This window comes from Ascaphus truei, unplaced genomic scaffold (assembly GCF_040206685.1).
Source record: "Ascaphus truei isolate aAscTru1 unplaced genomic scaffold, aAscTru1.hap1 HAP1_SCAFFOLD_1271, whole genome shotgun sequence".
Taxonomy (NCBI): domain Eukaryota; kingdom Metazoa; phylum Chordata; class Amphibia; order Anura; family Ascaphidae; genus Ascaphus; species Ascaphus truei.
The window spans coordinates 54854-82465 of NW_027454145.1; the positions used below are offsets into that span (position 1 = coordinate 54854).

General features: G+C 55.4%; 1 protein-coding gene across 1 annotated transcript in view; it reads right to left on the minus strand.

Moving 5' to 3' along the window:
- Positions 1-418: 418 nt before the first annotated feature.
- Positions 419-27612, minus strand: part of ABCF2 (ATP binding cassette subfamily F member 2) — a gene marked incomplete at its 5' end in the record, with an annotated part of 42670 nt that continues 15476 nt past the window's right edge. Inside the window, 2 exon segments of the mRNA XM_075581364.1 lie at positions 419-2130; positions 11518-11721. Of these exon segments, the coding sequence (XP_075437479.1) occupies positions 2011-2130; positions 11518-11721 (324 nt within the window).

Below are 27612 nucleotides of genomic sequence, written 5' to 3' on the forward strand. Positions count from 1 at the left end.
AGATGAAAGTGACAGAACCAGACACACAAACACCAGGGTCTCTAAACAGGTCCCGAATAAAGAGGAACTCGAGCCAACACCACAGGATATGGAAGATCAATCATCATGGGCTACACGCTGCTCAATGCATGCCCATACCAAGGTCCAAGTCTAGTCCGTCCATGGCAGCAACATTTTAGCCAACCCGAACGAACAGATACATCTGTAGTATTGCTATTTTCGGTTTACGCTATTGGAGTCGGTCTCCTAGGGGAGACACCCTGGGAAGTGTGTAAAGTGTGTAAATCGGAAGTGCCTGCTCTTCCTCCAGGCAGAATAATGCCATAACGTACATCCCTGGAAGGGCTAGGAGGGAGGATCGGTAATAAATGGAGATTTGAGGAGTATAGTGAGGGAAGGCCCCCACTAATAAGACTCGTTCTCAGTACAGACTCTCTCTTTATTGTCTCTGACGCCAAGTTACAGATAAATAATTTGTTAAAAAACAAAACAAATACGAATTTATGTGAATATCAGGATGAGAGGGGCAGAGAGCACATAGAACAGGGGCACCCCCCAAAACTAGCCGGGGTACATGGGGTGTGAGGAAACCAGATGCAGGAGCGGAGAGCACAGCAAGCAGCAACGGAAGGAACAGAGAGTCCTGAGTCTGGGCGTCTCCTCCATGTTTCCGTGTTGAGCGATTGCTTCAGACTGCCGGTTACGTGGTGACTCGGACAGGCTCGCCTTTCCTTGTTGTGCGATTGCTTCAGACTGCCAGTTACGTGGTGACTCGGACAGGCGCGCCTTTCCGTGTTGAGCGATTGCTTCAGACTGCCGGTTACGTGGTGACTCGGACAGGCTCGCCTTTCCTTGTTGTGCGATTGCTTCAGACTGCCAGTTACGTGGTGACTCGGACAGGCGCGCCTTTCCGTGTTGAGCGATTGCTTCAGACTGCCGGTTACGTGGTGACTCGGACAGGCGCGCCTTTCCTTGTTGAGCGATTGCTTCAGACTGCCGGTTACGCGGTGACTCGGACAGGCGCGCCTTTCCTTGTTGAGCGATTGCTTCAGACTGCCGGTTACGCGGTGACTCGGACAGGCGCGCCTTTCCTTGTTGAGCCATTGCTTCAGACTGCCGGTTACGCGGTGACTCGGACAAGCGCCTTTCCTTGTTGTGCGATTGCTTCAGACTGCCGGTTACGCGGTGACTCGGACAGGCGCGCCTTTCCTTGTTGAGCGATTGCTTCAGACTGCCGGTTACGCGGTGACTCGGACAGGCGCGCCTTTCCTTGTTGTGCGATTGCTTCAGACTGCCGGTTACGCGGTGACTCGGGCAGGCGCGCCTTTCCTTGTTGAGCCATTGCTTCAGACTGCCAGTTACGTGGTGACTCAGACAGGCGCGCCTTTCCTTGTTGTGCGATTGCTTCAGACTGCCGGTTACGCGGTGACTCGGACAGGCGCGCCTTTCCTTGTTGAGCCATTGCTTCAGACTGCCGGTTACGCGGTGACTCGGACAGGCTCGCCTTTCATTGTTGAGCGATTGCTTCAGACTGCCGGTTACGCGGTGACTCGGACAGGCTCGCCTTTCATTGTTGAGCGATTGCTTCAGACTGCCGGTTACGCGGTGACTCGGACAAGCGCCTTTCCTTGTTGAGCGATTGCTTCAGACTGCCGTTTACGCGGTGACTCGGACAGGCGCGCCTTTCCTTGTTGAGCGATTGCTTCAGACTGCCGGTTACGCGGTGACTCGGACAGGCGCGCCTTTCCTTGTTGAGCGATTGCTTCAGACTGCCGGTTACGCGGTGACTCAGACAGGCGCGCCTTTCCTTGTTGACTTCAGTTGCCCCGGTGCTCCAGCATATGCCCAAGGTGGTGTGAGGTTGTCAGTTGCCCCTGCAATGGAGGGAGGGGGGCGGCTCTCCGTTGCCCATGTTTTCGGGGGGAGCGGGGGGATGGGGGCGGCTCTCTGTTGCCCAGGTTCTGGGAGGGGGGGGGAGGGGGGAAACGGGGGCGGCTCTCCGTTGCTCAGTTACTTGCGCGGGGGCTCGTCGTCACTCAGTCTGGATTTGAGGTGCTGTTTGTAGGACAGGATGTCCCCCGGCCACTTCGTGACGGCCTGTTTCTCACACACCCAGATCTCCTGAGCAACCTGAGGGGAGAGCGAGGAAGAGGGGGTGTAAAGGAAGCGCGAGAGGCAGGGGAGGAAGCGCGAGAGGCAGGGGAGGAAGCGCGAGAGGCAGGGGAGGAAGCGCGAGAGGCAGGGGAGGAAGCGCGAGAGGCAGGGGAGGAAGCGCGAGAGGCAGGGGAGGAAGCGCAAGAAGGGGAGGGGAGGAAGCGCGAGAGGCAGGGGAGGAAGCGCAAGAAGGGGAGGGGAGGAAGCGCGAGAGGCAGGGGAGGAAGCGCGAGAGGCAGGGGAGGAAGCGCGAGAGGCAGGGGAGGAAGCGCGAGAGGCAGGGGAGGAAGCGCGACAGGCAGGGGAGGAAGCGCGACAGGCAGGGGAGGAAGCGCGAGAGGCAGGGGAGGAAGCGCGAGAGGCAGGGGAGGAAGCACAAGAAGGGGAGGGGAGGAAGCGCGAGAGGCAGGGGAGGAAGCGCGAGAGGCAGGGGAGGAAGCGCGAGAGGCAGGGGAGGAAGCGCGAGAGGCAGGGGAGGAAGCGCGAGAGGCAGGGGAGGAAGCGCGAGAGGCAGGGGAGGAAGCGCGAGAGGCAGGGGAGGAAGCGCGAGAGGCAGGGGAGGAAGCGCGGAGAGGCAGGGGAGGAAGCGCGAGAGGCAGGGAAGGAAGCGCGAGAGGCAGGGGAGGAAGCGCGAGAGGCAGGGGAGGAAGCGCGAGAAGGGGAGGGGAGGAAGCGCGAGAGGCAGGGGAGGAAGCGCGAGAGGCAGGGGAGGAAGCGCGAGAGGCAGGGGAGGAAGCGCGAGAGGCAGGGGAGGAAGCGCGAAAGGCAAGGGAGGAAGCGCGAGAGGCGGGGAGGAAGCGCGAGAAGGGAAGGAAGCGCGAGAAGGGAAGGAAACGCGAGAAGGGGAGGAAGCGCGAGAAGGGGAGGAAGCGCGAGAAGGGGAAGCGCGAGAAGGGGAGGGGGGAGGGGGGGAAGTGCGAGAAGGGGAGGGGAGGAAGCGCGAGAAGGGGAGGGGAGGAAGCGCGAGAAGGGGAGGAAGCGCGAGAAGTGGAGGAAGCGCGAGAAGGGGAGGAAGCGCGAGAAGGGGAGGAAGCGCGAGAAGAGGAGGGGAGGAAGCGCGAGAAGGTGAGGGGAGGAAGCGCGAGAGGCAGGGAAGGAAGCGCGAGAGGCAGGGGAGGAAGCGCGAGAAGGGGAGGAAGCGCGAGAAGGGGAGGGGAGGAAGCGCGAGAAGGGGAGGGGAGGAAGCGCGAGAAGGGGAGAGGAGGAAGCGCGAGAAGGGGAGGAAGCGCGAGAAGGGGAGGAAGCGCGAGAAGGGGAGGGGAGGAAGCGCGAGAAGGGGAGAGAAGGAAGCGCGAGAAGGGGAGGGAGTGCGAGAAGGGGAGGGAGTGCGAGAAGGGGAGGGAGTGCGAGAAGGGGAGGGAGAGGAAGCGCGAGAAGGGGAGGAAGCGCGAGAAGGGGAGGTAGTGCGAGAAGGGGAGGAAGCGTGAGAAGGGGAGGAAGCGCGAGAAGGGGAGGAAGCGCGAGAAGGGGAGAGGAAGCGCGAGAAGGGGAGGAAGCGCGAGAAGGGGAGAGGAAGCGCGAGAAGGGGAGAGGAAACGCGAGAAGGGGAGGAAGCGTGAGAAGGGGAGGGGAGGAAGCGCGAGAAGGGGAGGGGAGGAAGCGCGAGAAGGGGAGGAAGCGCGAGAAGGGGAGAGGAAGCGCGAGAAGGGGAGGAAGCGCGAGAAGGGGAGGAAGCACGAGAAGGGGAGAGAAAGCACGAGAAGGGGAGGAAGCACGAGAAGGGGAGGAAGCACGAGAAGCTGTGGAAGCGCGAGAAGGGGAGAGAAAGCACGAGAAGGGGAGGAAGCACGAGAAGGGGAGGAAGCGCGAGAAGGGGAGGAAGCGCGAGAAGGGGAGGAAGCGCGAGAAGGGGAGGAAGCGCGAGAAGGGGAGGAAGCGCGAGAAGGGGAGGAGAGGAAGCGCGAGAAGGGGAGAGGAAGCGCGAGAAGGGGAGAGGAAGCGCGAGAAGGGGAGGAGAGGAAGCGCGAGAAGGGGAGAGGAGGAAGCGCGAGAAGGGGAGGAAGCGCGAGAAGGGGAGGAAGCGCGAGAAGGGGAGGAAGCGCGAGAAGGGGAGGGGAGGGGAGGAAGCGCGAGAAGGGGAGAGGAGGAAGCGCGAGAAGGGGAGGGAGTGCGAGGAGGGGAGGGAGAGGAAGCGCGAGAAGGGGAGAGAAAGCACGAGAATGGGAGGAAGCGCGAGAAGGGGAGGAAACGCGAGAAGGGGAGGAAGCGTGAGAAGGGGAGGAAGCACGAGAAGGGGAGGAAGCGCGAGAAGGGGAGGAAGCGTGAGAAGGGGAGGAAGCACGAGAAGCTGTGGAAGCGCGAGAAGGGGAGGAAGCGCGAGAAGGGGAGGAAGCGCGAGAAGCTGGTGAAGCGCGAGAAGGGGAGGAAGCGCGAGAAGGGGAGGAGAGGAAGCGCGAGAAGGGGAGGAGAGGAAGCGTGAGAAGGAGAGGAAGCGCGAGAAGGGGAGGAAGCGTGAGAAGGGGAGGGGAGGAAGCGCGAGAAGGGGAGGGGAGGAAGCGCGAGAAGGGGAGGAAGCGCGAGAAGGGGAGGAAGCGCGAGGAGGGGAGGAAGCGCGAGAAGGGGAGAGGAGGAAGCGCGAGAAGGGGAGGGAGCGCGAGAAGGGGAGGGAGAGGAAGCGCGAGAAGGGGAGGAAGCACGAGAAGCTGTGGAAGCGCGAGAAGGGGAGGAAGCGCGAGAAGGGGAGGAAGCACGAGAAGGGGAGGAAGCACGAGAAGGGGAGGAAGCGCGAGAAGGGGAGGAAGCGCGAGAAGGGGAGGAAGCACGAGAAGGGGAGGAAGCGCGAGAAGGGGAGGAAGCGCGAGAAGGGGAGGGAGCACGAGAAGGGGAGGGGAGGAAGCGCGAGAAGGGGAGGAAGCGCGAGAAGGGGAGGGAGCGCGAGAAGGGGAGGGGAGGAAGCGCGAGAAGGGGAGAGGAGGAAGCGCGAGAAGGGGAGGAAGCGCGAGAAGGGGAGGAAGCGCGAGAAGGGGAGGGAGCACGAGAAGGGGAGGAAGCGCGAGAAGGGGAGGAAGCGCGAGAAGAGGAGGAGAGGAAGCACGAGAAGGGGAGGAAGCGCGAGAAGGGGAGGAAGCGCGAGAAGGGGAGGGAGCACGAGAAGGGGAGGGGAGGAAGCGCGAGAAGGGGAGGGGAGGAAGCGCGAGAAGGGGAGAGGAAGCGCGAGAAGGGGAGAGGAAGCGCGAGAAGGGGAGGAAGCACGAGAAGCTGTGGAAGCGCGAGAAGGGGAGAGAAAGCACGAGAAGGGGAGGAAGCGCGAGAAGGGGAGGAAGCGCGAGAAGGGGAGGAAGCGCGAGAAGGGGAGGAAGCGCGAGAAGGGAAGGAAGCGCGAGAAGGGGAGGAGAGGAAGCGCGAGAAGGGGAGAGGAAGCGCGAGAAGGGGAGGAGAGGAAGCGCGAGAAGGGGAGAGGAGGAAGCGCGAGAAGGGGAGGAAGCGCGAGAAGGGGAGGGGAGGAAGCGCGAGAAGGGGAGAGGAGGAAGCGCGAGAAGGGGAGGGAGTGCGAGGAGGGGAGGGAGAGGAAGCGCGAGAAGGGGAGGAAGCGCGAGAAGGGGAGGAAACGCGAGAAGGGGAGGAAGCGCGAGAAGGGGAGAGGAAGCGCGAGAAGGGGAGGAAGCACGAGAAGGGGAGGAGAGGAAGCGCGAGAAGGGGAGGAAGCACGAGAAGCTGTGGAAGCGCGAGAAGGGGAGGAAGCGCGAGAAGGGGAGGAAGCACGAGAAGGGGAGAGGAAGCACGAGAAGGGGAGGAAGCACGAGAAGGGGAGAGAAAGCACGAGAAGGGGAAGAAGCACGAGAAGCTGGTGAAGCGCGAGAAGGGGAGGAAGCGCGAGAAGGGGAGGAAGCGCGAGAAGGGGAGGAAGCGTGAGAAGGGGAGGAAGCGCGAGAAGGGGAGGAGAGGAAGCGCGAGAAGGGGAGGAGAGGAAGCGCGAGAAGGAGAGGAAGCGCGAGAAGGGGAGGAAGCACGAGAAGCTGTGGAAGCGCGAGAAGGGGAGGAAGCGCGAGAAGGGGAGAGAAAGCACGAGAAGGGGAGGAAGCGCGAGAAGGGGAGGAAGCGCGAGAAGGGGAGGAAGCGCGAGAAGGGGAGGAAGCGCGAGAAGGGAAGGAAGCGCGAGAAGGGGAGGAGAGGAAGCGCGAGAAGGGGAGAGGAAGCGCGAGAAGGGGAGGAGAGGAAGCGCGAGAAGGGGAGGAAGCGCGAGAAGGGGAGGAAGCGCGAGAAGCTGTGGAAGCGCGAGAAGGGGAGAGAAAGCACGAGAAGGGGAGGAAGCGCGAGAAGGGGAGGAAGCGCGAGAAGGGGAGGAAGCGCGAGAAGGGGAGGAAGCGCGAGAAGGGAAGGAAGCGCGAGAAGGGGAGGAGAGGAAGCGCGAGAAGGGGAGAGGAAGCGCGAGAAGGGGAGGAGAGGAAGCGCGAGAAGGGGAGAGGAGGAAGCGCGAGAAGGGGAGGAAGCGCGAGAAGGGGAGGGGAGGAAGCGCGAGAAGGGGAGAGGAGGAAGCGCGAGAAGGGGAGGGAGTGCGAGGAGGGGAGGGAGAGGAAGCGCGAGAAGGGGAGGAAGCGCGAGAAGGGGAGGAAACGCGAGAAGGGGAGGAAGCGCGAGAAGGGGAGAGGAAGCGCGAGAAGGGGAGGAAGCACGAGAAGGGGAGGAGAGGAAGCGCGAGAAGGGGAGGAAGCACGAGAAGCTGTGGAAGCGCGAGAAGGGGAGGAAGCGCGAGAAGGGGAGGAAGCACGAGAAGGGGAGAGGAAGCACGAGAAGGGGAGGAAGCACGAGAAGGGGAGAGAAAGCACGAGAAGGGGAAGAAGCACGAGAAGCTGGTGAAGCGCGAGAAGGGGAGGAAGCGCGAGAAGGGGAGGAAGCGCGAGAAGGGGAGGAAGCGTGAGAAGGGGAGGAAGCGCGAGAAGGGGAGGAGAGGAAGCGCGAGAAGGGGAGGAGAGGAAGCGCGAGAAGGAGAGGAAGCGCGAGAAGGGGAGGAAGCGTGAGAAGGGGAGGGGAGGAAGCGCGAGAAGGGGAGGAAGCGCGAGAAGGGGAGGAAGCGCGAGGAGGGGAGGAAGCGCGAGAAGGGGAGAGGAGGAAGCGCGAGAAGGGGAGGGAGCGCGAGAAGGGGAGGGAGAGGAAGCGCGAGAAGGGGAGGGAGAGGAAGCGCGAGAAGGGGAGGAAGCACGAGAAGCTGTGGAAGCGCGAGAAGGGGAGGAAGCGCGAGAAGGGGAGAGGAAGCGCGAGAAGGGGAGGAAGCGCGATAAGGGGAGGAAGCACGAGAAGGGGAGGAAGCACGAGAAGGGGAGGAAGCACGAGAAGGGGAGGAAGCACGAGAAGGGGAGGAAGCGCGAGAAGGGGAGGAAGCGCGAGAAAGGGAGGGAGCACGAGAAGGGGAGGGGAGGAAGCGCGAGAAGGGGAGGAAGCGCGAGAAGCTGGTGAAGCGCGAGAAGGGGAGGAAGCGCGAGAAGGGGAGGAAGCGCGAGAAGGGGAGGAAGCGCGAGAAGGGGAGGAAGCGCGAGAAGGGGAGGAGAGGAAGCGCGAGAAGGGGAGGAGAGGAAGCGCGAGAAGGAGAGGAAGCGCGAGAAGGGGAGGAAGCGTGAGAAGGGGAGGGGAGGAAGCGCGAGAAGGGGAGGAAGCGCGAGGAGGGGAGGAAGCGCGAGAAGGGGAGAGGAGGAAGCGCGAGAAGGGGAGGGAGCGCGAGAAGGGGAGGGAGAGGAAGCGCGAGAAGGGGAGGGAGAGGAAGCGCGAGAAGGGGAGGAAGCACGAGAAGCTGTGGAAGCGCGAGAAGGGGAGGAAGCGCGAGAAGGGGAGAGGAAGCGCGAGAAGGGGAGGAAGCGCGAGAAGGGGAGGAAGCACGAGAAGGGGAGGAAGCACGAGAAGGGGAGGAAGCACGAGAAGGGGAGGAAGCGCGAGAAGGGGAGGAAGCGCGAGAAGGGGAGGGAGCACGAGAAGGGGAGGGGAGGAAGCGCGAGAAGGGGAGGAAGCGCGAGAAGGGGAGGGAGCGCGAGAAGGGGAGAGGAGGAGGCGCGAGAAGGGGAGGAAGCGCGAGAAGAGGAGAGGAAGCACGAGAAGGGGAGGAAGCGCGAGAAGGGGAGGAAGCGCGAGAAGGGGAGGGGAGGAAGCGCGAGAAGGGGAGGAAGCGCGAGAAGGGGAGGAGAGGAAGCGCGAGAAGGGGAGGGAGCACGAGAAGGGGAGGGGAGGAAGCGCGAGAAGGGGAGGAGAGGAAGCGCGAGAAGGGGAGGAAGCGCGAGAAGGGGAGGAAGCGCGAGAAGGGGATGAAGCGCGAGAAGGGGAGGAAGCGCGGGGAGGGGAGGAAGCGCGGGGAGGGGAGGAAGCGCGGGGAGGGGAGGAAGCGCGGGGAGGGGAGGAAGCGCGGGGAGGAAGCGCGGGGAGGGGAGGAAGCGCGGGGAGGGGAGGAAGCGCGAGAAGGGGAGGGGGGAAGCGCGAGAAGGGGGGGAAGCGCGAGAAGGGGAGGAAGCGTGAGAAGGGGAGGAAGCGCGAGAAGGGGAGGAAGCGCGAGAAGGGGAGGAAGCGCGAGAAGGGGAGGAGAGGAAGCGCGAGAAGGGGAGGAAGCGCGAGAAGGGGAGGGGAGGAAGCGCGAGAAGGGGAGAGGAAGCGCGAGAAGGGGAGGAAGCACGAGAAGCTGTGGAAGCACGAGAAGGGGAGGAAGCGCGAGAAGGGGAGGAAGCGCGAGAAGGGGAGGAAGCGCGAGAAGGGGAGGAAGCGCGAGAAGGGGAGGAAGCGCGAGAAGGGGAGAGGAAGTGCGAGAAGGGGAGGAGAGGAAGCGCGAGAAGGGGAGGAAGCGCGAGAAGGGGAGGGGAGGAAGCGCGAGAAGGGTAGAGGAAGCGCGAGAAGGGGAGAAAGCACGAGAAGCTGTGGAAGCACGAGAAGGGGAGGAAGCGCGAGAAGGGGAGGAAGCGCGAGAAGGGGAGGAAGCGCGAGAAGGGGAGGAAGCGCGAGAAGGGGAGGAAGCGCGAGAAGGGGAGGAGAGGAAGCGCGAGAAGGGGAGGAGAGGAAGCGCGAGAAGGGGAGGAAGCGCGAGAAGGGGAGGGGAGGAAGCGCGAGAAGGGGAGGGGAGGAAGCGCGAGAAGGGGAGAAGAGGAAGCGCGAGAAGGGGAGGGAGTGCGAGAAGGGGAGGGAGTGCGAGAAGGGGAGGGAGAGGAAGCGCGAGAAGGGGAGGAAGCGCGAGAAGGGGAGAGAAAGCACGAGAAGGGGAGGAAGCGCGAGAAGGGGAGGAAGCGTGAGAAGGGGAGAGAAAGCACGAGAAGGGGAGGAAGCGTGAGAAGGGGAGAGAAAGCACGAGAAGGGGAGGAAGCGCGAGAAGGGGAGGAAGCGTGAGAAGGGGAGGAAGCGCGAGAAGGGGAGAGGAAGCGCGAGAAGGGGAGGAAGTGCGAGAAGGGGAGAGGAAGCGCGAGAAGGGGAGAGGAAACGCGAGAAGGGGAGGAAGCGCGAGAAGGGGAGGGGAGGAAGCGCGAGAAGGGGAGAGGAAGCGCGAGAAGGGGAGGGGAGGAAGCGCGAGAAGGGGAGAGGAAGCGCGAGAAGGGGAGGGGAGGAAGCGCGAGAAGGGGAGGAAGCGCGAGAAGAGGAGAGGAAGCGCGAGAAGGGGAGGAAGCACGAGAAGGGGAGGAAGCGCGAGAAGGGGAGGAGAGGAAGCGCGAGAAGGGGAGGAGAGGAAGCGCGAGAAGGGGAGAGGAGGAAGCGCGAGAAGGGGAGAGGAGGAAGCGCGAGAAGGGGAGAGGAGGAAGCGCGAGAAGGGGAGGAAGCGCGAGAAGGGGAGGGGAGGAAGCGCGAGAAGGGGAGAGGAGGAAGCGCGAGAAGGGGAGGGAGTGCGAGGAGGGGAGGGAGAGGAAGCGCGAGAAGGGGAGAGAAAGCACGAGAAGGGGAGGAAGCGCGAGAAGGGGAGGAAACGCGAGAAGGGGAGGAAGCGCGAGAAGGGGAGGAAGCACGAGAAGCTGTGGAAGCGCGAGAAGGGGAGGAAGCGCGAGAAGGGGAGAGGAAGCGCGAGAAGGGGAGAGGAAGCGCGAGAAGGGGAGGAAGCACGAGAAGCTGTGGAAGCGCGAGAAGGGGAGAGAAAGCACGAGAAGGGGAGGAAGCACGAGAAGCTGGTGAAGCGCGAGAAGGGGAGGAAGCGCGAGAAGGGGAGAGAAAGCACGAGAAGGGGAGAGAAAGCACGAGAAGCTGGTGAAGCGCGAGAAGGGGAGGAAGCGCGAGAAGGGGAGGAAGCGCGAGAAGGGGAGAGGAAGCACGAGAAGGGGAGGAGAGGAAGCGCGAGAAGGGGAGGAGAGGAAGCGCGAGAGGGGGAGGTAGCGCGAGAAGGGGAGGAGAGGAAGCGCGAGAGGGGGAGGAAGCGCGAGAAGGGGAGGAGAGGAAGCGCGAGAAGGGGAGGAAGCGCGAGAAGGGGAGGAAGCGCGAGAAGGGGAGGAAGCGCGAGAGGGGGGGAGGGGAGGAAGCGCGAGAGGGGGGGAGGGGAGGAAGCGCGAGAGGGGGGGAGGGGAGGAAGCGCGAGAAGGGGAGGGGAGGAAGCGCGAGAAGGGGAGGAAGCGCGAGAAGGGGAGAGGAAGCGTGAGAAGGGGAGGAAGCGCGAGAAGGGGAGGAAGCGCGAGAAAAGGAGGAAGCGCGAGAAGGGGAGGAAGCGCGAGAAGGGGAGGAAGCGCGAGAAGGGGAGGAAGCGCGAGAAGGGGAGGGGAGGAAGTGCGAGAAGAGGAAGCGCGAGAAGGAGAGGGAGCGCGAGGAGAGGAAGCGCGAGAAGGAGAGGAAGCGCGAGAAGGGGAGGAAGCGCGAGAAGGGGAGGGAGCGCGAGAAGGGGAGAGGAAGCGCGAGAAGGGGAGGAGAGGAAGCGCGAGAAGGGGAGGGGAGGAAGCGCGAGAAGGGGAGGGGAGGAAGCGCGAGAAGGGGAGGAAGCGCGAGAAGGGGAGGAAGCGCGAGAAGGGGAGGAAGCGCGAGAAGGGGAGGAAGCGCGAGAAGGGGAGGAAGCGCGAGAAGGGGAGGAAGCGCGAGGGGGAGGGGAGGAAGCGCGAGGGGGAGGGGAGGAAGCGCGAGAAGGGGAGGAAGCGCGAGGGGGAGGGGAGGAAGCGCGGGGAGGGGAGGAAGCGCGAGAAGGGGAGGAAGCGCGAGAAGGGGAGGAAGCGCGAGGGGGAGGGGAGGAAGCGCGAGAAGGGGAGGGGAGGAAGCGCGAGAAGGGGAGGGGAGGAAGCGCGAGAAGGGGAGGGGAGGATGCGCGAAAAGGGGAGGGGAGGAAGCGCGAGAAGGGGAGGGAAGGAAGCGCGAGAAGGGGAGGGGAGGAAGCGCGAGAAGGGGAGGGGAGGAAGCGCGAGGGGGAGGGGAGGAAGCGTGAGAAGGGGAGGGGAGGAAGCGCGAGAAGTGGAGGAAGCACGAGGGGGAGGGGAGGAAGCGCCCTGATCCTCTCACCTGCTGGATGAGCCGGAAGTCGTGGCTCACAAGCATCATCCCCCCGTCAAAGTCATTGATGGCGTCTGCAAGAGCGTCGATGGTCTCGATATCCAGGTGATTCGTCGGCTCGTCCAGGAAGAGTAAGTGCGGATTCTGCCAGGCAAGCCACGCGAAGCAGACACGGCACTTCTGCCCGTCAGACAGGTTACGGATCGGGCTCACCTGAGAGAGGGAGAGGTGTCACCGGCACGCATGTACAAGCAGGGGGCGGTACAGATACGGGCGGTGGGATGGATATATATATATATATATATATATATATTTATATTATAGTGAAAAGCAACAACCAGCACACAATTGTATATTGAATCCAGATGCTTATCCCATAAGCAGAAATAGTATTAATATTACCAGATTTAGTCCAGCAGATTGGAGACAGCACACCAGGAATGTGTTTCAAGTAATTTGTATTGTAAAAAGCACAGGCACGTCAGCCAACGTTTCGGTCTGCGGAGAGCGACCTTCCTCAGGGCTGTGCAATGGTCTAATGACCGTGACTGATACGTATCCCCACCAAGTGCGTCATAACATCCAATTAGCCAATAGAAACATTTAAAAAGCCCGCGAAATCAAGCAGCTGTTAAAGATAGCCGTAGCTGTAATACTGCAGGTAGGTGTCATGTGCAGCTTCCTGCCTTCATGGATTGGACGGATGTCAAAAACACACACACTACGGAGGCCGTCTGGTTCAGACACTCACGTTGCTGTTATCAGTGCGCATGCGCAAGCCACCGCGGCGGCGTTCACGCTGCTAACCATCGCGTGCGTGCCACAACAGACGCCCGTGGTAGAAACACAATGCTGAGCATGCGCACAGCAAAGCGTCCACCGCATTCATGGCAACCCGTCCTTGTTTATCCAAGAGATAAGGAAATGTGGTACGTGGTCTTGTATTGAATATTATAATAGCCCAAACACGGCCAATTAGTATAAAAGCTATATCAAAAACATACATTTTCATAGCCCTGAATCGGGAAAATATGACATGGGCACCACCGGCAAATAATTAACATTAACTGAAAAAAACGGGGAGAAAAGAAAAGGAAGATAAAAACCAAAAATGTGTACAGTATAGTAATGTGCAAAGAGTGAAAAAGAAACATGAATAAAGATGTACCAGATAAATACTGAGATCAAATATAATTAAATTCAATAGTTTATAAATAACAGCTAAGTTTCAAATCTTCGTTGAGTCCAAATGGTGCCATCGTTCTTAAATGACAGGTGAATCTGGCTTCTTGCTGTGAGAGGATTTTGCCTCTATCTCCTCCCCGAGATAATGGTTGTACTTGGAAAATTGGCACACACCTCATTGTTGAAAAGGTGTGCCGATGAGGTTTCAAATGTCTGGCAACTGGTAAGTGCTTGGAATCTTCATCGCCGTCCGTGTTTTGGAGAACCTTACGGATTGTGGAACGATGTATAGGATGGGGCGACTGTACAGACCAGGTTTACTCAGGTTCACTCACCTTGCTTCAGCGGAGAGTTATATAGGTAGGAGGTGTAATCATTAGGGAAGTACCATACTGTTATAGTCTGTGGGAACGGGCCTCAGAAAGGGGCTCTGTAGGCTCCGAAACGTTAACGTTGCCCCCCTATATCACCTCAATTTATTCTCGTGTACTGTGCTTTTTTTGTTGTTTTTTTGTTACGCTTCCCTTTGTTTTCCCTCCTTCCCCCCTCTCCCTTCATTGTTAGCTTGTTCCACGAGATGTCCTCTCCTTGCCTGTGCTGGGATTTTGTTGCGTTTCCCTTTGTTTTCCCTCCTTCCCCCATCTCCCTTCATTGTTTGCTTGTTCCACGAGATGTCCTCTCCTGGCCTGTGCTGGGATTTTTTGTTACGCTTCCCTTTGTTTTCCTTCCTTCCCCCCTCTCCCTTCATTGTTTGCTTGTTCCACGAGATGTCCTCTCCTGGCCTGTGCTGGGATTTTTTGTTACGCTTCCCTTTGTTTTCCCTCCTTCCCCCCTCTCCCTTCATTGTTTGCTTGTTCCACGAGATGTCCTCTCCTGGCCTGTGCTGGGATTTTTTGTTGCGTTTCCCTTTGTTTTCCCTCCTTCCCCCCTCTCCCTTCATTGTTTGCTTGTTCCACGAGATGTCCTCTCCTGGCCTGTGCTGGGATTTTTTGTTGCGTTTCCCTTTGTTTTCCCTCCTTCCCCCCTCTCCCTTCATTGTCTGCTTGTTCCACGAGATGTCCTCTCCTTGCCTGTGCTGGGATTTTTTGTTACGCTTCCCTTTGTTTTCCCTCCTTCCCCCTCTCCCTTCATTGTTTGCTTGTTCCACGAGATGTCCTCTCCTGGCCTGTGCTGGGATTTTTTGTTGCGTTTCCCTTTGTTTTCCCTCCTTCCCACTCTCCCTTCATTGTTTGCTTGTTCCACGAGATGTCCTCTCCTTGCCTGTGCTGGGATTTTTTGTTGCATTTCCCGTTGTTTTCCCTCCTTCCCCCCTCTCCCTTCATTGTTTGCTTGTTCCACGAGATGTCCTCTCCTGGCCTGTGCTGGGATTTTTTGTTGCGTTTCCCTTTGTTTTCCCTCCTTCCCCCCTCTCCCTTCATTGTTTGCTTGTTCCACGAGATGTCCTCTCCTGGCCTGTGCTGGGATTTTTTGTTGCGTTTCCCTTTGTTTTCCCCCCTTTCCCTTCATTATTTGCTTGTTCCACGAGATGTCCTCTCCTTGCCTGTGCTGGGATTTTTTGTTACGCTTCCCTTTGTTTTCCCTCCTTCCCCCCTCTCCCTTCATTGTTTGCTTGTTCCACGAGATGTCCTCTCCTTGCCTGTGCTGGGATTTTTTGTTGCATTTCCCGTTGTTTTCCCTCCTTCCCCCCTCTCCCTTCATTGTTTGCTTGTTCCACGAGATGTCCTCTCCTTGCCTGTGCTGGGATTTTTTGTTGCGTTTCCCTTTGTTTTCCCTCCTTCCCCCCTCTCCCTTCATTGTTTGCTTGTTCCACGAGATGTCCTCTCCTTGCCTGTGCTGGGATTTTTTGTTGCGTTTCCCTTTGTTTTCCCCCCTCTCCCTTCATTGTTTGCTTGTTCCACGAGATGTCCTCTCCTTGCCTGTGCTGGGATTTTTTGTTACGCTTCCCTTTGTTTTCCCTCCTTCCCCCTCTCCCTTCATTGTTTGCTTGTTCCACGAGATGTCCTCTCCTGGCCTGTGCTGGGATTTTTTGTTGCGTTTCCCTTTGTTTTCCCTCCTTCCCACTCTCCCTTCATTGTTTGCTTGTTCCACGAGATGTCCTCTCCTTGCCTGTGCTGGGATTTTTTGTTGCATTTCCCGTTGTTTTCCCTCCTTCCCCCCTCTCCCTTCATTGTTTGCTTGTTCCACGAGATGTCCTCTCCTGGCCTGTGCTGGGATTTTTTGTTGCGTTTCCCTTTGTTTTCCCTCCTTCCCCCTCTCCCTTCATTGTTTGCTTGTTCCACGAGATGTCCTCTCCTGGCCTGTGCTGGGATTTTTTGTTGCGTTTCCCTCCTTCCCCCCTCTCCCTTCATTGTTTGCTTGTTCCACGAGATGTCCTCTCCTGGCCTGTGCTGGGATTTTTTGTTGCGTTTCCCTTTGTTTTCCCCCCTTTCCCTTCATTATTTGCTTGTTCCACGAGATGTCCTCTCCTTGCCTGTGCTGGGATTTTTTGTTACGCTTCCCTTTGTTTTCCCTCCTTCCCCCCTCTCCCTTCATTGTTTGCTTGTTCCACGAGATGTCCTCTCCTTGCCTGTGCTGGGATTTTTTGTTGCATTTCCCGTTGTTTTCCCTCCTTCCCCCCTCTCCCTTCATTGTTTGCTTGTTCCACGAGATGTCCTCTCCTTGCCTGTGCTGGGATTTTTTGTTGCGTTTCCCTTTGTTTTCCCTCCTTCCCCCCTCTCCCTTCATTGTTTGCTTGTTCCACGAGATGTCCTCTCCTTGCCTGTGCTGGGATTTTTTGTTGCGTTTCCCTTTGTTTTCCCTCCTTCCCCCCTCTCCCTTCATTGTTTGCTTGTTCCACGAGATGTCCTCTCCTGGCCTGTGCTGGGATTTTTTGTTACGCTTCCCTTTGTTTTCCCTCCTTCCCCCTCTCCCTTCATTGTTTGCTTGTTCCACGAGATGTCCTCTCCTGGCCTGTGCTGGGATTTTTTGTTGCGTTTCCCTTTGTTTTCCCTCCTTCCCACTCTCCCTTCATTGTTTACTTGTTCCACGAGATGTCCTCTCCTTGCCTGTGCTGGGATTTTTTGTTGCATTTCCCGTTGTTTTCCCTCCTTCCCCCCTCTCCCTTCATTGTTTGCTTGTTCCACGAGATGTCCTCTCCTGGCCTGTGCTGGGATTTTTTGTTGCGTTTCCCTTTGTTTTCCCTCCTTCCCCCCTCTCCCTTCATTGTTTGCTTGTTCCACGAGATGTCCTCTCCTGGCCTGTGCTGGGATTTTTTGTTGCGTTTCCCTTTGTTTTCCCCCCTTTCCCTTCATTATTTGCTTGTTCCACGAGATGTCCTCTCCTTGCCTGTGCTGGGATTTTTTGTTACGCTTCCCTTTGTTTTCCCTCCTTCCCCCCTCTCCCTTCATTGTTTGCTTGTTCCACGAGATGTCCTCTCCTTGCCTGTGCTGGGATTTTTTGTTGCATTTCCCGTTGTTTTCCCTCCTTCCCCCCTCTCCCTTCATTGTTTGCTTGTTCCACGAGATGTCCTCTCCTTGCCTGTGCTGGGATTTTTTGTTGCGTTTCCCTTTGTTTTCCCTCCTTCCCCCCTCTCCCTTCATTGTTTGCTTGTTCCACGAGATGTCCTCTCCTGGCCTGTGCTGGGATTTTTTGTTACGCTTCCCTTTGTTTTCCCTCCTTCCCCCCTCTCCCTTCATTGTTTGCTTGTTCCACGGGATGTCCTCTCCTGGCCTGTGCTGGGATTTTTTGTTGCGTTTCCCTTTGTTTTCCCTCCTTCCCCCCTCTCCCTTCATTGTTTGCTTGTTCCACGATATGTCCTCTCCTGGCCTGTGCTGGGATTTTTTGTTGCGTTTCCCTTTGTTTTCCCCCCTCTCCCTTCATTATTTGCTTGTTCCACGAGATGTCCTCTCCTTGCCTGTGCTGGGATTTTTTGTTGCTTTTCCCTTTGTTTTCCGTCCTTCCCCCCTCTCCCTTCATTGTTAGCTTGTTCCACGAGATGTCCTCTCCTGGCCTGTGCTGGGATTTTTTGTTGCGTTTCCCTTTGTTTTCCGTCCTTCCCCCCTCTCCCTTCATTGTTTGCTTGTTCCACGAGATGTCCTCTCCTTGCCTGTGCTGGGATTTTTTGTTGCGTTTCCCTTTGTTTTCCCTCCTTCCCCCCTCTCCCTTCATTGTTTGCTTGTTCCAAGAGATGTCCTCTCCTTGCCTGTGCTGGGATTTTTTGTTGCGTTTCCCTCCTTCCCCCCTCTCCCTTCATTGTTTGCTTGTTCCACGAGATGTCCTCTCCTGGCCTGTGCTGGGATTTTTTGTTGCGTTTCCCTTTGTTTTCCCTCCTTCCCCCCTCTCCCTTCATTGTTTGCTTGTTCCACGAGATGTCCTCTCCTTGCCTGTGCTGGGATTTTTTGTTGCGTTTCCCTTTGTTTTCCGTCCTTCCCCCTCTCCCTTCATTGTTTGCTTGTTCCACGAGATGTCCTCTCCTGGCCTGTGCTGGGATTTTTTGTTGCGTTTCCCTTTGTTTTCCCTCCTTCCCCCTCTCCCTTCATTGTTTGCTTGTTCCACGAGATGTCCTCTCCTGGCCTGTGCTGGGATTTTTTGTTGCGTTTCCCTTTGTTTTCCCTCCTTCCCCCCTCTCCCTTCATTGTTTGCTTGTTCCACGAGATGTCCTCTCCTGGCCTGTGCTGGGATTTTTTGTTGCGTTTCCCTTTGTTTTCCCTCCTTCCCCCCTCTCCCTTCATTGTTTGCTTGTTCCACAAGATGTCCTCTCCTGGCCTGTGCTGGGATTTTTTGTTGCGTTTCCCTTTGTTTTCCCTCCTTCCCCCCTCTACCTTCATTGTTTGCTTGTTCCACGAGATGTCCTCTCCTTGCCTGTGCTGGGATTTTTTGTTGCGTTTCCCTTTGTTTTCCCTCCTTCCCCCCTCTCCCTTCATTGTTTGCTTGTTCCACGAGATGTCCTCTCCTGGCCTGTGCTGGGATTTTTTGTTGCGTTTCCCTTTGTTTTCCCTCCTTCCCCCCTCTCCCTTCATTGTTTGCTTGTTCCACGAGATGTCCTCTCCTGGCCTGTGCTGGGATTTTTTGTTGCGTTTCCCTTTGTTTTCCCTCCTTCCCCCCTCTCCCTTCATTGTTTGCTTGTTCCACGAGATGTCCTCTCCTTGCCTGTGCTGGGATTGACTATGTAGCTGCTTTATTCACAAATATATCATTAGATTCTATTTTTGACAAGTTTCTCTGCTTTTCCTCATTGTGTGCTGGGGGCCTTTTGAATATATTGTTGCTTCCTTTTTGGGGGATATGAGGTGCCTCCTTGCTCCCGTGCTCCCCTCAGTTTTCTATTAATTACTATGTACCTATATTTTTGTGGTGGAGTGCTACCTAACACACACTTTTTGTACGTTTATATATAGGCGGCGGGCAGTATATATTGATAATGTTATGGTGAGTGAAAAGGTAACTAAAAACCCTCCACCGTTTACCATGTAGCATAACAGTCTGTCAGTGGGTTTACTGGCTTTGCATCTCATCCCAGGCTATGTTTAAAAGCTGTGTTTAAAGCAGCATGCATTAGCTTTAGGGTTTTCCATGTAATGAGGACTTGAGACAAAGGCTGGCAATGTGTGCTCATTTGCATGTCCTTTCCCAGAATCCCTTGCTGCAGTGGGAGCACTGTATGCTGGGGGATAATGGTGAAAGGCAGGGTTGCAGACCTGTCTAAGACATGTGAATGTGCTCACAAGTGATCCCTCTCTCTCTCTGACTCATACATGACCTCAAGACTATGGCACCATGCAGACTCAATGAGGATCTTAAACGCCGTTGTTTTCTTTCACATTTGTATTTTATGGCTCACCCTGCATGGCTCTCTCACTCCCTACATGCATTCCCCATGTTCCCTTGTCCTTGTCTCCCTGTTTCTGCCGTGTGGGGGTTCCCCCTTAATATGATGCTGCGATGTACATACTGTTGTGTACATACTGTTGTGTACATCGAATGGTAGAAAAAGAAAACGGAGGCTTTAGCATGTCAGGCAAAACGCGCAGGCACGAAAGAAAACACACGCTGCTTTTCCCATGATCCAATACAGGTTTCCTTTCGTGGGAGCGCTTTATGCCCGACTTACTAAAGCTCCGTTTTCTTTCTCTACCATTCAATGCTTGCCGAAAACGGAGGCTCGCCCACCCCAGGGCGAGAGGCCTACCCACCCCAGGGCGAGAGCTGCAATCAAAACGTGAGTTATTGATTCTTACTTCTGTTTCTTTACACCATTCATGATTTAACCCATCGATGCTTATGTGCCTGGACACCAGAGGGTGTGGATTTCCCCACTACAGTGCCAGTGGGATCCCTGTCAGCTAAATCCAATTATTGTGGGTCATGATGTTTCTATGGAGGTGTACGGAATATAATCTCATACCACAGGGGTATTCCATTATAGGCTTTTCCTATACACAATAGGAGCCAATACAGCAACTGGAAGTTTTGGAGCACACACCGCTTTCTTTCTATGCTGTGTACCATCACTTGGTCCCCACAGACCCTTTATTTAGCACTGCACGGGCTTCGGCCTAGTCATTCACTCCAGGCACAGTAGTAGTACATGCCCCGCTTTCTATGCTGTGTACCATCACTTGGTCCCCACAGACCCTTTATTTAGCACTGCTCGGGCTTCGGCCTAGTCATTCACTCCAGGCACAGTAGTAGTACATGCCCCGCTTTCTATGCTGTGTACCATCACTTGGTCCCCACAGACCCTTTATTTAGCACTGCTCGGGCTTCGGCCTAGTCATTCACTCCAGGCACAGTAGTAGTACATGCCCCGCTTTCTATGCTGTGTACCATCACTTGGTATCCCACAGATCCTTTATTTAGCACTGCTCGGGCTTCGGCCTAGTCATTCACTCCAGGCACAGTAGTAGTACATGCCCCGCTTTCTATGCTGTGTACCATCACTTGGTATCCCACAGATCCTTTATTTAGCACTGCTCGGGCTTCGGCCTAGTCATTCACTCCAGGCACAGTAGTAGTACATGCCCCGCTTTCTATGCTGTGTACCATCACTTGGTCCCCACAGACCCTTTATTTAGCACTGCTCGGGCTTCGGCCTAGTCATTCACTCCAGGCACAGTAGTAGTACATGCCCCGCTTTCTATGCTGTGTACCATCACTTGGTCCCCACAGACCCTTTATTTAGCACTGCTCGGGCTTCGGCCTAGTCATTCACTCCAGGCACAGTAGTAGTACATGCCCCGCTTTCTATGCTGTGTACCATCACTTGGTATCCCACAGATCCTTTATTTAGCACTGCTCGGGCTTCGGCCTAGTCATTCACTCCAGGCACAGTAGTAGTATATGCCCCGCTTTCCCTGTGTATTATCTTTGGTAGTTTATCAGTCAGCGCGCAGGCGCCCCCCCCCCCCCCGCTCTCTGCTTGTATACATGGATGCCATGACAACACCGGACGCTACACGGCGCGCATGCGCACTGAACGGGGGACGCGGACACTCATTTGCCTCCGCCCATGACAGCCAATTAGTGACACCCCTGACTACGGAGGACACACTATGGTGCACTACGTGGAGCGCTAGGTTACAGAGGGAGGCAGTCCTGCCCACTTACTGACGTCCGCACGTACTGTCTGCAGCCGGCTGTCCAATCCGCAGGGGTTAGAAGCAATGTGACATTTACCTGCAGTCCCATTGGTCCACTCATACTCCACTGCAGCTGGTTATTTTCAGTGATTTTAATTGGTTGATTGGGTGATACTAGACACATTGGTGGGGGTAGAAGTCACTAGGCACACTGGTCGGGGTAGAAGTTACTGGGCACATTTGTGGGGGTAGAAGTTACTAGGCACACTGGAGGGGGTAGAAGTTACTAGGCACATTGGTGGGGGTAGAAGTTACTAGGCACATTGGTGGGGGTAGAAGTTACAGGGCACACTGGTGGGGGTAAAGTTACAGGGCCCATTGGTGGGGGTAGAAGTTACTAGGCACATTGGTGGGGGTAGAAGTTACAGGGCACATTGGTGGGGGTAGAAGTTACAGGGCACATTGGTGGGGGTAGAAGTTACAGGGCACATTGGTGGGGGTAGAAGTTACAGGGCACATTGGTGGGGGTAGAAGTTACTGGGCACATTGGTGGGGGTATACGTTACTAGGCACACTGGTGGGGGCATACGTTACTAGGCACACTGGTGGGGGCATACGTTACTAGGCACATTGGTGGGGGTAGAAGTTACTAGGCACATTGGTGGGGGTAGAAGTTACTAGGCACATTGGGGTGGGGGTAGAAGTTACTAGGCACACTGGTGGGGGTAGAAGTTACTGGGCACACTGGAGGGGGTAGAAGTTACTGGGCACATTGGTGGGGGTAGAAGTTACTAGGCACATTGGTGGGGGTAGAAGTTACAGGGCACATTGGTGGGGGTAGAAGTTACTAGGCACATTGGTGGGGGTAGAAGTTACAGGGCACATTGGTGGGGGTAGAAGTTACAGGGCACATTGGTGGGGGTAGAAGTTACTAGGCACATTGGTGGGGGTAGAAGTTACTAGGCACATTGGTGGGGGTAGAAGTGGACCAAATGCGGACGCGGCAGGAGATTGATCACCTCTGGAGTACGGTAAGATAACATTTATTATCTACCGATTCGCACCGTCTCCGCTGTTGGTCTATTTCTGTGTCTCATACGGCTCTCCGAAGGTCACCTAAAGACAGGTAGATATCTTGCCCGGAGCCCCTTTTAAACTCGAACCTGTTACCTAGACAATCTGTCACCCGGTATATGTTATACGTGTTAGTCGGTGCCGCAAGTGGGAGCGCGAAGTGGAGTGGGATTTTTGCCGGCCGACTAGGGGTCTTGTCATTGTACGTTATAAACTTGGTGGAAGGAGGGGAATGGGGAAGTAAGGGAAAGTCGGACAGAGAGGAACATGATTTTCCCGGTAGTGACAGCGCGGTGTGCGCGTTGCGGAGGGAGGAGTGTTGCGGTGCGCGTTACGGTTGGTAACAGCGCGGTACTCTGCCGACATATCCTGAACAACCTTTTCCTCTTTCTCGTAATCAAGTGGTATGTTAGGTCCAAAATGTGTTTGTGGATTAATGTTGGGAATTCATAAGGACAGGTGGAGATTGTTGAGAGGAAAAGAGGAAGGATATAGCCCACAGGTATTTGGGTGACAACCCCTAGACGTTAAGCTGCCCGAACTCCTGGTTTTCCGCGTTACACTTTGCAGTAAAGAAGAAAGTGAGGGAAAGAGAGTGAAGAAACTCGAATTCAAGTTGGGTGGCCCATAAATTGTAAAAAAACATGGGAGCACAGGCGAGTAAGACAGAGAAAGGAGTCTTAGCCTGCCACCTAGTGGCCGAGAGAGAGGGAAAGGAGCATGTTAAGAAAGCAAGTAGGCTGTTTAAAGTATGTATGTGGAATTAGCACAGGGAAAGGCAGATTGCAGCCAGAAGAGTGGTGAAAAATATTGAAAGAAAAGAGAGGAATTTTGAGTGATAGCAACCTGCTGAAGACAGCAGAAGCCTGGTTTAATGTTGCCAAGGCTGTCCACAGAGAAAAATGGACCGAGCAGGAGATAGAAAAGGGAGGGAAGGTTGTGTTTCTCTATCACCCTTGCGGCGACTGTACAAGTAACCCCCCTGAAAAAGACCAACCCCCACCCTATGCTGGTGCTGACCCACCCCCCTGGACATGTTTAAGGTGTGGCACCCGAAACCCCCAATGCCGGGAAGATTGTTATAATTGTGGTGCGCAGCGCCCCCGTGTGACTGATTCACCCGTAATCACTCCTTTGTTACCTTCGCTCCCGGCCCCGACAGCACCCCCACCTATACAACCCACTACCCCACCCACGAATGACAAACGAACCTCGACTACCCATGTAGCACCACTATATCCTGTGCTGCAGGCGGGCGGTTCCTATTACACCCCGACTACGCCCCTAATGCCCGATGCCACCCCTTTCACCCCAAACAACCACTGCCCCAGCGGGAGGGATTCAAGTCTACCCCGACACAACAATAGCACACAGACCCAGCAGCCGTGTCCACTAGTGCGCCCGATAGTTTTGACTCAGATGTTGAGTCACAGGCCGCTGCGCAGGAGGCGAACATGACCTGGAACACCAACCCGACCCCCCCAGTACCCGACCGCGGCCCAAGGTTATATGGGCAGACGCCCAAGCAGGTAGAAGGTGCCCCAATAATGTATGTCACCTACACCCCCCCCCCCCCCCCAAGCCTCCTCCCTGGTAACCACCCTACCAGACCCGGAGAAACAACCTATGCCCTTTTATCGTAGAGTGGCCCAGATCCAAAAAACGTATTCAGCAGCTCGACGGGATTTGGTTAGCTTATGCGAGATTAAGGCGGGGGAAGCATACTGGCCCATAATGGAAAAAAGCCTGACGGACGCTATGGTGACAGGCGATGATACATATGCCTCCGGGGTGGACTTTTGTGACCAATTACGTGACTGGGCCAGGGAAAAGCTGGCTGACCAAGCCATCAATATACAGGATGTGACTCAGGAAAAAGGGGAATCAGTGGAGAAATTCCATATCAGACTATGCCAGGTTTTTTCCGATTTAGGCTTTACCCCCTACAACAAAGCCCATAGTCAGATGTTATCTGTTGCATTTGTAGCCGGACTCGAGGCACCCATTCGGAAAGATTTAATTCTGGCACGACCAGAATTCCGGGTACTCCCTCTAGATACCCTTTTGTTGGTAGCGACGGGTCTTGAATGAAGTCAGGCCCTGAAGAAAACCACCCCTATTATGTTGGCAGAGAATGTCTCTGCCCCACTTATGGCCAAGGTTACAATCATGTGCAGTATGAGCCACGACCACCTCCCACTTGTTTTAATTGCGACCAGCCCGGCCATTTTAAAAGGAACTGTACGGCACCTAAACGCCCCCGCAGGAATCAATATAACCCCGGAAACAGTCATTCCCAGTGGAATCAGAGCAGGGACAACCGCTACTCCGATGACCAGCTACCTTCCCGTCAAATGCCCCTTCAGCCCACCAATCATGGTGGGGACCAGCCCCGCTAGGAATCCGGCAAGCCTGTGTCAACCCCCCTTCTAGCCGTAGCCGCCCGGGAAGGAGAAGGTCCCCTAGCTCAGGTTATAATACCCATAGAAGGTCACCTCACCCCCTTCCTGGTAGACACAGGTGCAGCCAGGAGTGTAATTAGAGCTGCAGACATACCTGACCCTTCCTATTTGTCTGATATTGATGTTTTATGTGTGGGGGTAGATGGCACACCGCGCTCTAGCCCATTAACACGACCCCTGCAGATAGGTCCCTACCCTGAACTATTTGCACGATTTGTAGTTTCCTCTACTTGCCCGCTTAATCTGCTTGGCGCTGATGTTTTGTCTAGGTTACAGGCCTCCATAATATTCTCACAGGACGGCACCATTGATGTAACCTCCCCGCTCTGGGAGTCAGATGTCTCTGCCCTTTGTTCCCTTCCGATACTTTTGGCATTAGCGGACAAACCCTCAACCGCCCGCTGTCATGGATAGGATCCCATCCAAATGATGGTCCACAGGCCCTGAGGATATCGGGCACCTAACGATGATCACAAGTCTGCCGAACAAGCCTCCGAAAGTCTATTATGTTATCTGGCGGATCAGGGATGCAAGGCGACACTCCCCAAACTCCAGTGGTGCTCCACCTCTGTTGTATTCCTCGGTCATTGTCTCTCACACGGAACAAGACATCTCACTCGCGATCGAGTCACAGCCATACTGGACATTCTGGCCACAAGGCCAGAAAGCGCTACACGCGTTCCTTGGACTTATTTCGTACTGTCGCTCCTGGGTTCCAGAAGCCTCGCTGTTGATGCAACCATTGTACGATGTCTAAAAAACAAATCCCTTCCAGATGACCCCAGAGGCTTCCAAGAATTTCACTGTTCTCAAACAGGCAATATCCTCGGCCCCTGCCTTGGGCCTCCCAGACTATGATTTACCCTTCAAGCTTTTCGTATCAGAACGAAATGGACATGCAACTGGAGTGTTAACGCAGCCACACGCTGGCCGATGTCGACCTATTGGTTATTACTCCAGCCGTCTCGACGCTGTGGCTCGTGGTGGACCGTCCTGTCTTCGTGCTGTCTTTGCTGCTCAAGCACTGCTGGATAAAACTTTGGATATCGTTCTAGGGCATGACCTCATTCTCCTGGCACCACATGACATTGCTGCTATTCTCAATCAGACACAGACAAAACATCTGTCCACTGCCAGACACCTCAGGTTACAATGCTCGCTTCTCATTCCAGACAATTTCACCCTTCTCTGGTGACAAGTGCTTAACCCCTCCACTCTTCTTCCACTTCCCGAGGGGGGAGATGTGCAGGGACACGAACAAGAATAAAGCACAGCTGGAGTCGACCTATCCCATGATTGCTTCGAACTCATGAAGCTAGAAACTGCTCATCTGCCCACGGTGAGTGAAAAGCCGATACAGAACCCAGATCTAATCCTGTTTGTGGATGGTTCTCGATATGCTGATCAACAAGGCACCTACCATATGGGTTATGCTGTCACCACAGACTCTGTGGTCCTACTGGCAAGCACACTACTGTCAACAGCATTCGCACAAGAGGCTGAACTACAAGCTCTCACTGCAGCGTGTAAACTGGCAGAAGGACACACGGCGAATATCTACACTGACTCTAGATATGCCTTTGGAGTAGCACACGATTTTGGCGTCATTTGGCAAACCAGGGGATTTCTGACAGCAGCAGGAACACCAGTGAAACACAGCTCAGCCATACAAGCTCTGATGGACGCCCTACTCCTTCCAAGCCATGTGGCCATCCTGAAGGTAAAAGCCCATGGGAAACTGAACACAGAAGAAGCCAGAGGAAACCATCTGGCGGATGCCGCGGCAAAACAAGCTGCCAGCGGGATACGAGAAGTGGAAGATTGAGTGGACACGACAAGGATGGTTCCGTTAATGCAGAACCTCCCAGTGAATCGAGAATATCTGAAGAAGTTGCAAGAATCTGCAACAAAGGAAGAAAAGGAAAGCTGGAAGAAAAGGAAAGCTGGAAGAAAAGAGGTGCATCGCCCCAAGAAGGAATTTACGAGTACAAAAAGAAACTTTGTCTGCCACGGGCACTGTATCCTGCTGTGGTACAATGGGCACATGGAGCAGCGCATCTCTCGAAGACTCTTATGAATGCACTGATCGACAAATACTATGTGGCGCCTGGAATTACCCCAATGACTAGTAATTTCTGCAGATCGACAAATACTATGTGGCGCCTGGAATTACCCCAATGACTAGTAATTTCTGCAAATCATGTACAATTTGTGCAATGTGTAACCCAGGACGTGTGGAAAAACCACCGCAGAAATATCTTGCACGGCCCCTATACCCTTTCCAGCGTATCCAGATTGACCATATTCAGATGCCAAAGTCGGGCCGTTTTGAATATGCGTTAGTAATTGTAGATATGTTTTCAGGATGGCCAGAAGCCTATCCTGTCACCAATCTCACTGCGAAAACAGCAGCAAAAAAACTCCTGACAGAGGTGGTTTGTAGATATGGGGTACCTGAAGTAATAGAAAGCGACCAAGGCCCCGCTTTCACTGCTACGCTAGCTAAAGAAATTTGGTCCGCGCTAGGGACCACCCTTGCTTTCCACACCCCATACCATCCCCAGAGTAGCGGAAAGGTAGAAAGAATGAATGGCATACTGAAAACTAGAATGTTGAAAATGGCCCAGGAAACAAATATGCCCTGGCCAGATAGTCTACCCATTGCTTTGTTCAGTGTTCGATACACCCCACGAGGGGAACATGCTCTATCCCCATTTGAGATACTGTTTGGTACTGCCCCCAAACTTGGTTGTTACTACCCACAGCAGTTACAAATGCAGTCTGATGTTTTGACCAAATATGTAACTGCCCTAGCGCAAGAACTAACCAATATACATGGTCGAGTGTTTTCTTCTATTCCAGATCCAGATCTAGATACCGGGACTCATAGACTCGTGCCCGGAGACTGGGTACTCGTGAAGAAATTTGTAAGGAAACACTCCCTAGAGCCCAGATATGATGGTCCTTTCCAAGTTCTGTTGACCACAGCGACATCAGTCAAGCTAGCTGGCAAGAACACCTGGATACACGCCTCTCATTGCAAGAAGGTTCCAGCTCCAAACGAGGACACCTCAGAAGGAAAATGATTCTATATATCTTTTTCTTGTTGGGTTTGGGGGGGCACAAGAGGTTGCTATCACCCAACATGAAGGGGCAGTCACGTTTTGGTATAATTCATCCAATACTCATGTAGCTACCTTCTCCTTTGATTATTGTAATATAGTCAGCTGCCCCATAACACCTTGGCAATGTACCCTATACGGCAATTCCGGTTCCAGGTCCACTTATGTATGCGTAACGGATTCCTACTAGGGACAGGAATGTGATTACTGGGGAGCAGTAGGATGGAACACGGGAACAGATTGGGGATACCGACCACAAAATGGTCTAGCAAGGAAAGACAGGAATGGCAAGTCTCTAATTAGTCGGATGACCTTGCGGAAAACCGGTACATGTCTAGTCAGTGGTAAGACGGGTAAAATAATGAAACTCACACTAACTATAGAAAACCCTAGCCCCGGGGACGCTGGTGTATATGTTCTAGGGACTTGGATAAAAGGAGGTACAAGGGGGGCTTACGGGAAGTTCAAAATACAGGATATGTATAATTCCAAAGATTGGCAGATGTCAAACCCAAAAACCCCCGAGCCAGAGAAAAAAACCCTTAAACCACATTTCCATACATTGGAAAACATGGTGGCAATAGCTAACCCCACATTTGAGGATACTATGGCCACGGAATCTGGATTCTCTGACACCAATTTGTGGCTTGAATGGATGCGATATAGTGCAGAGAGTCATAATAGATCCAATTGTTATGTCTGTGG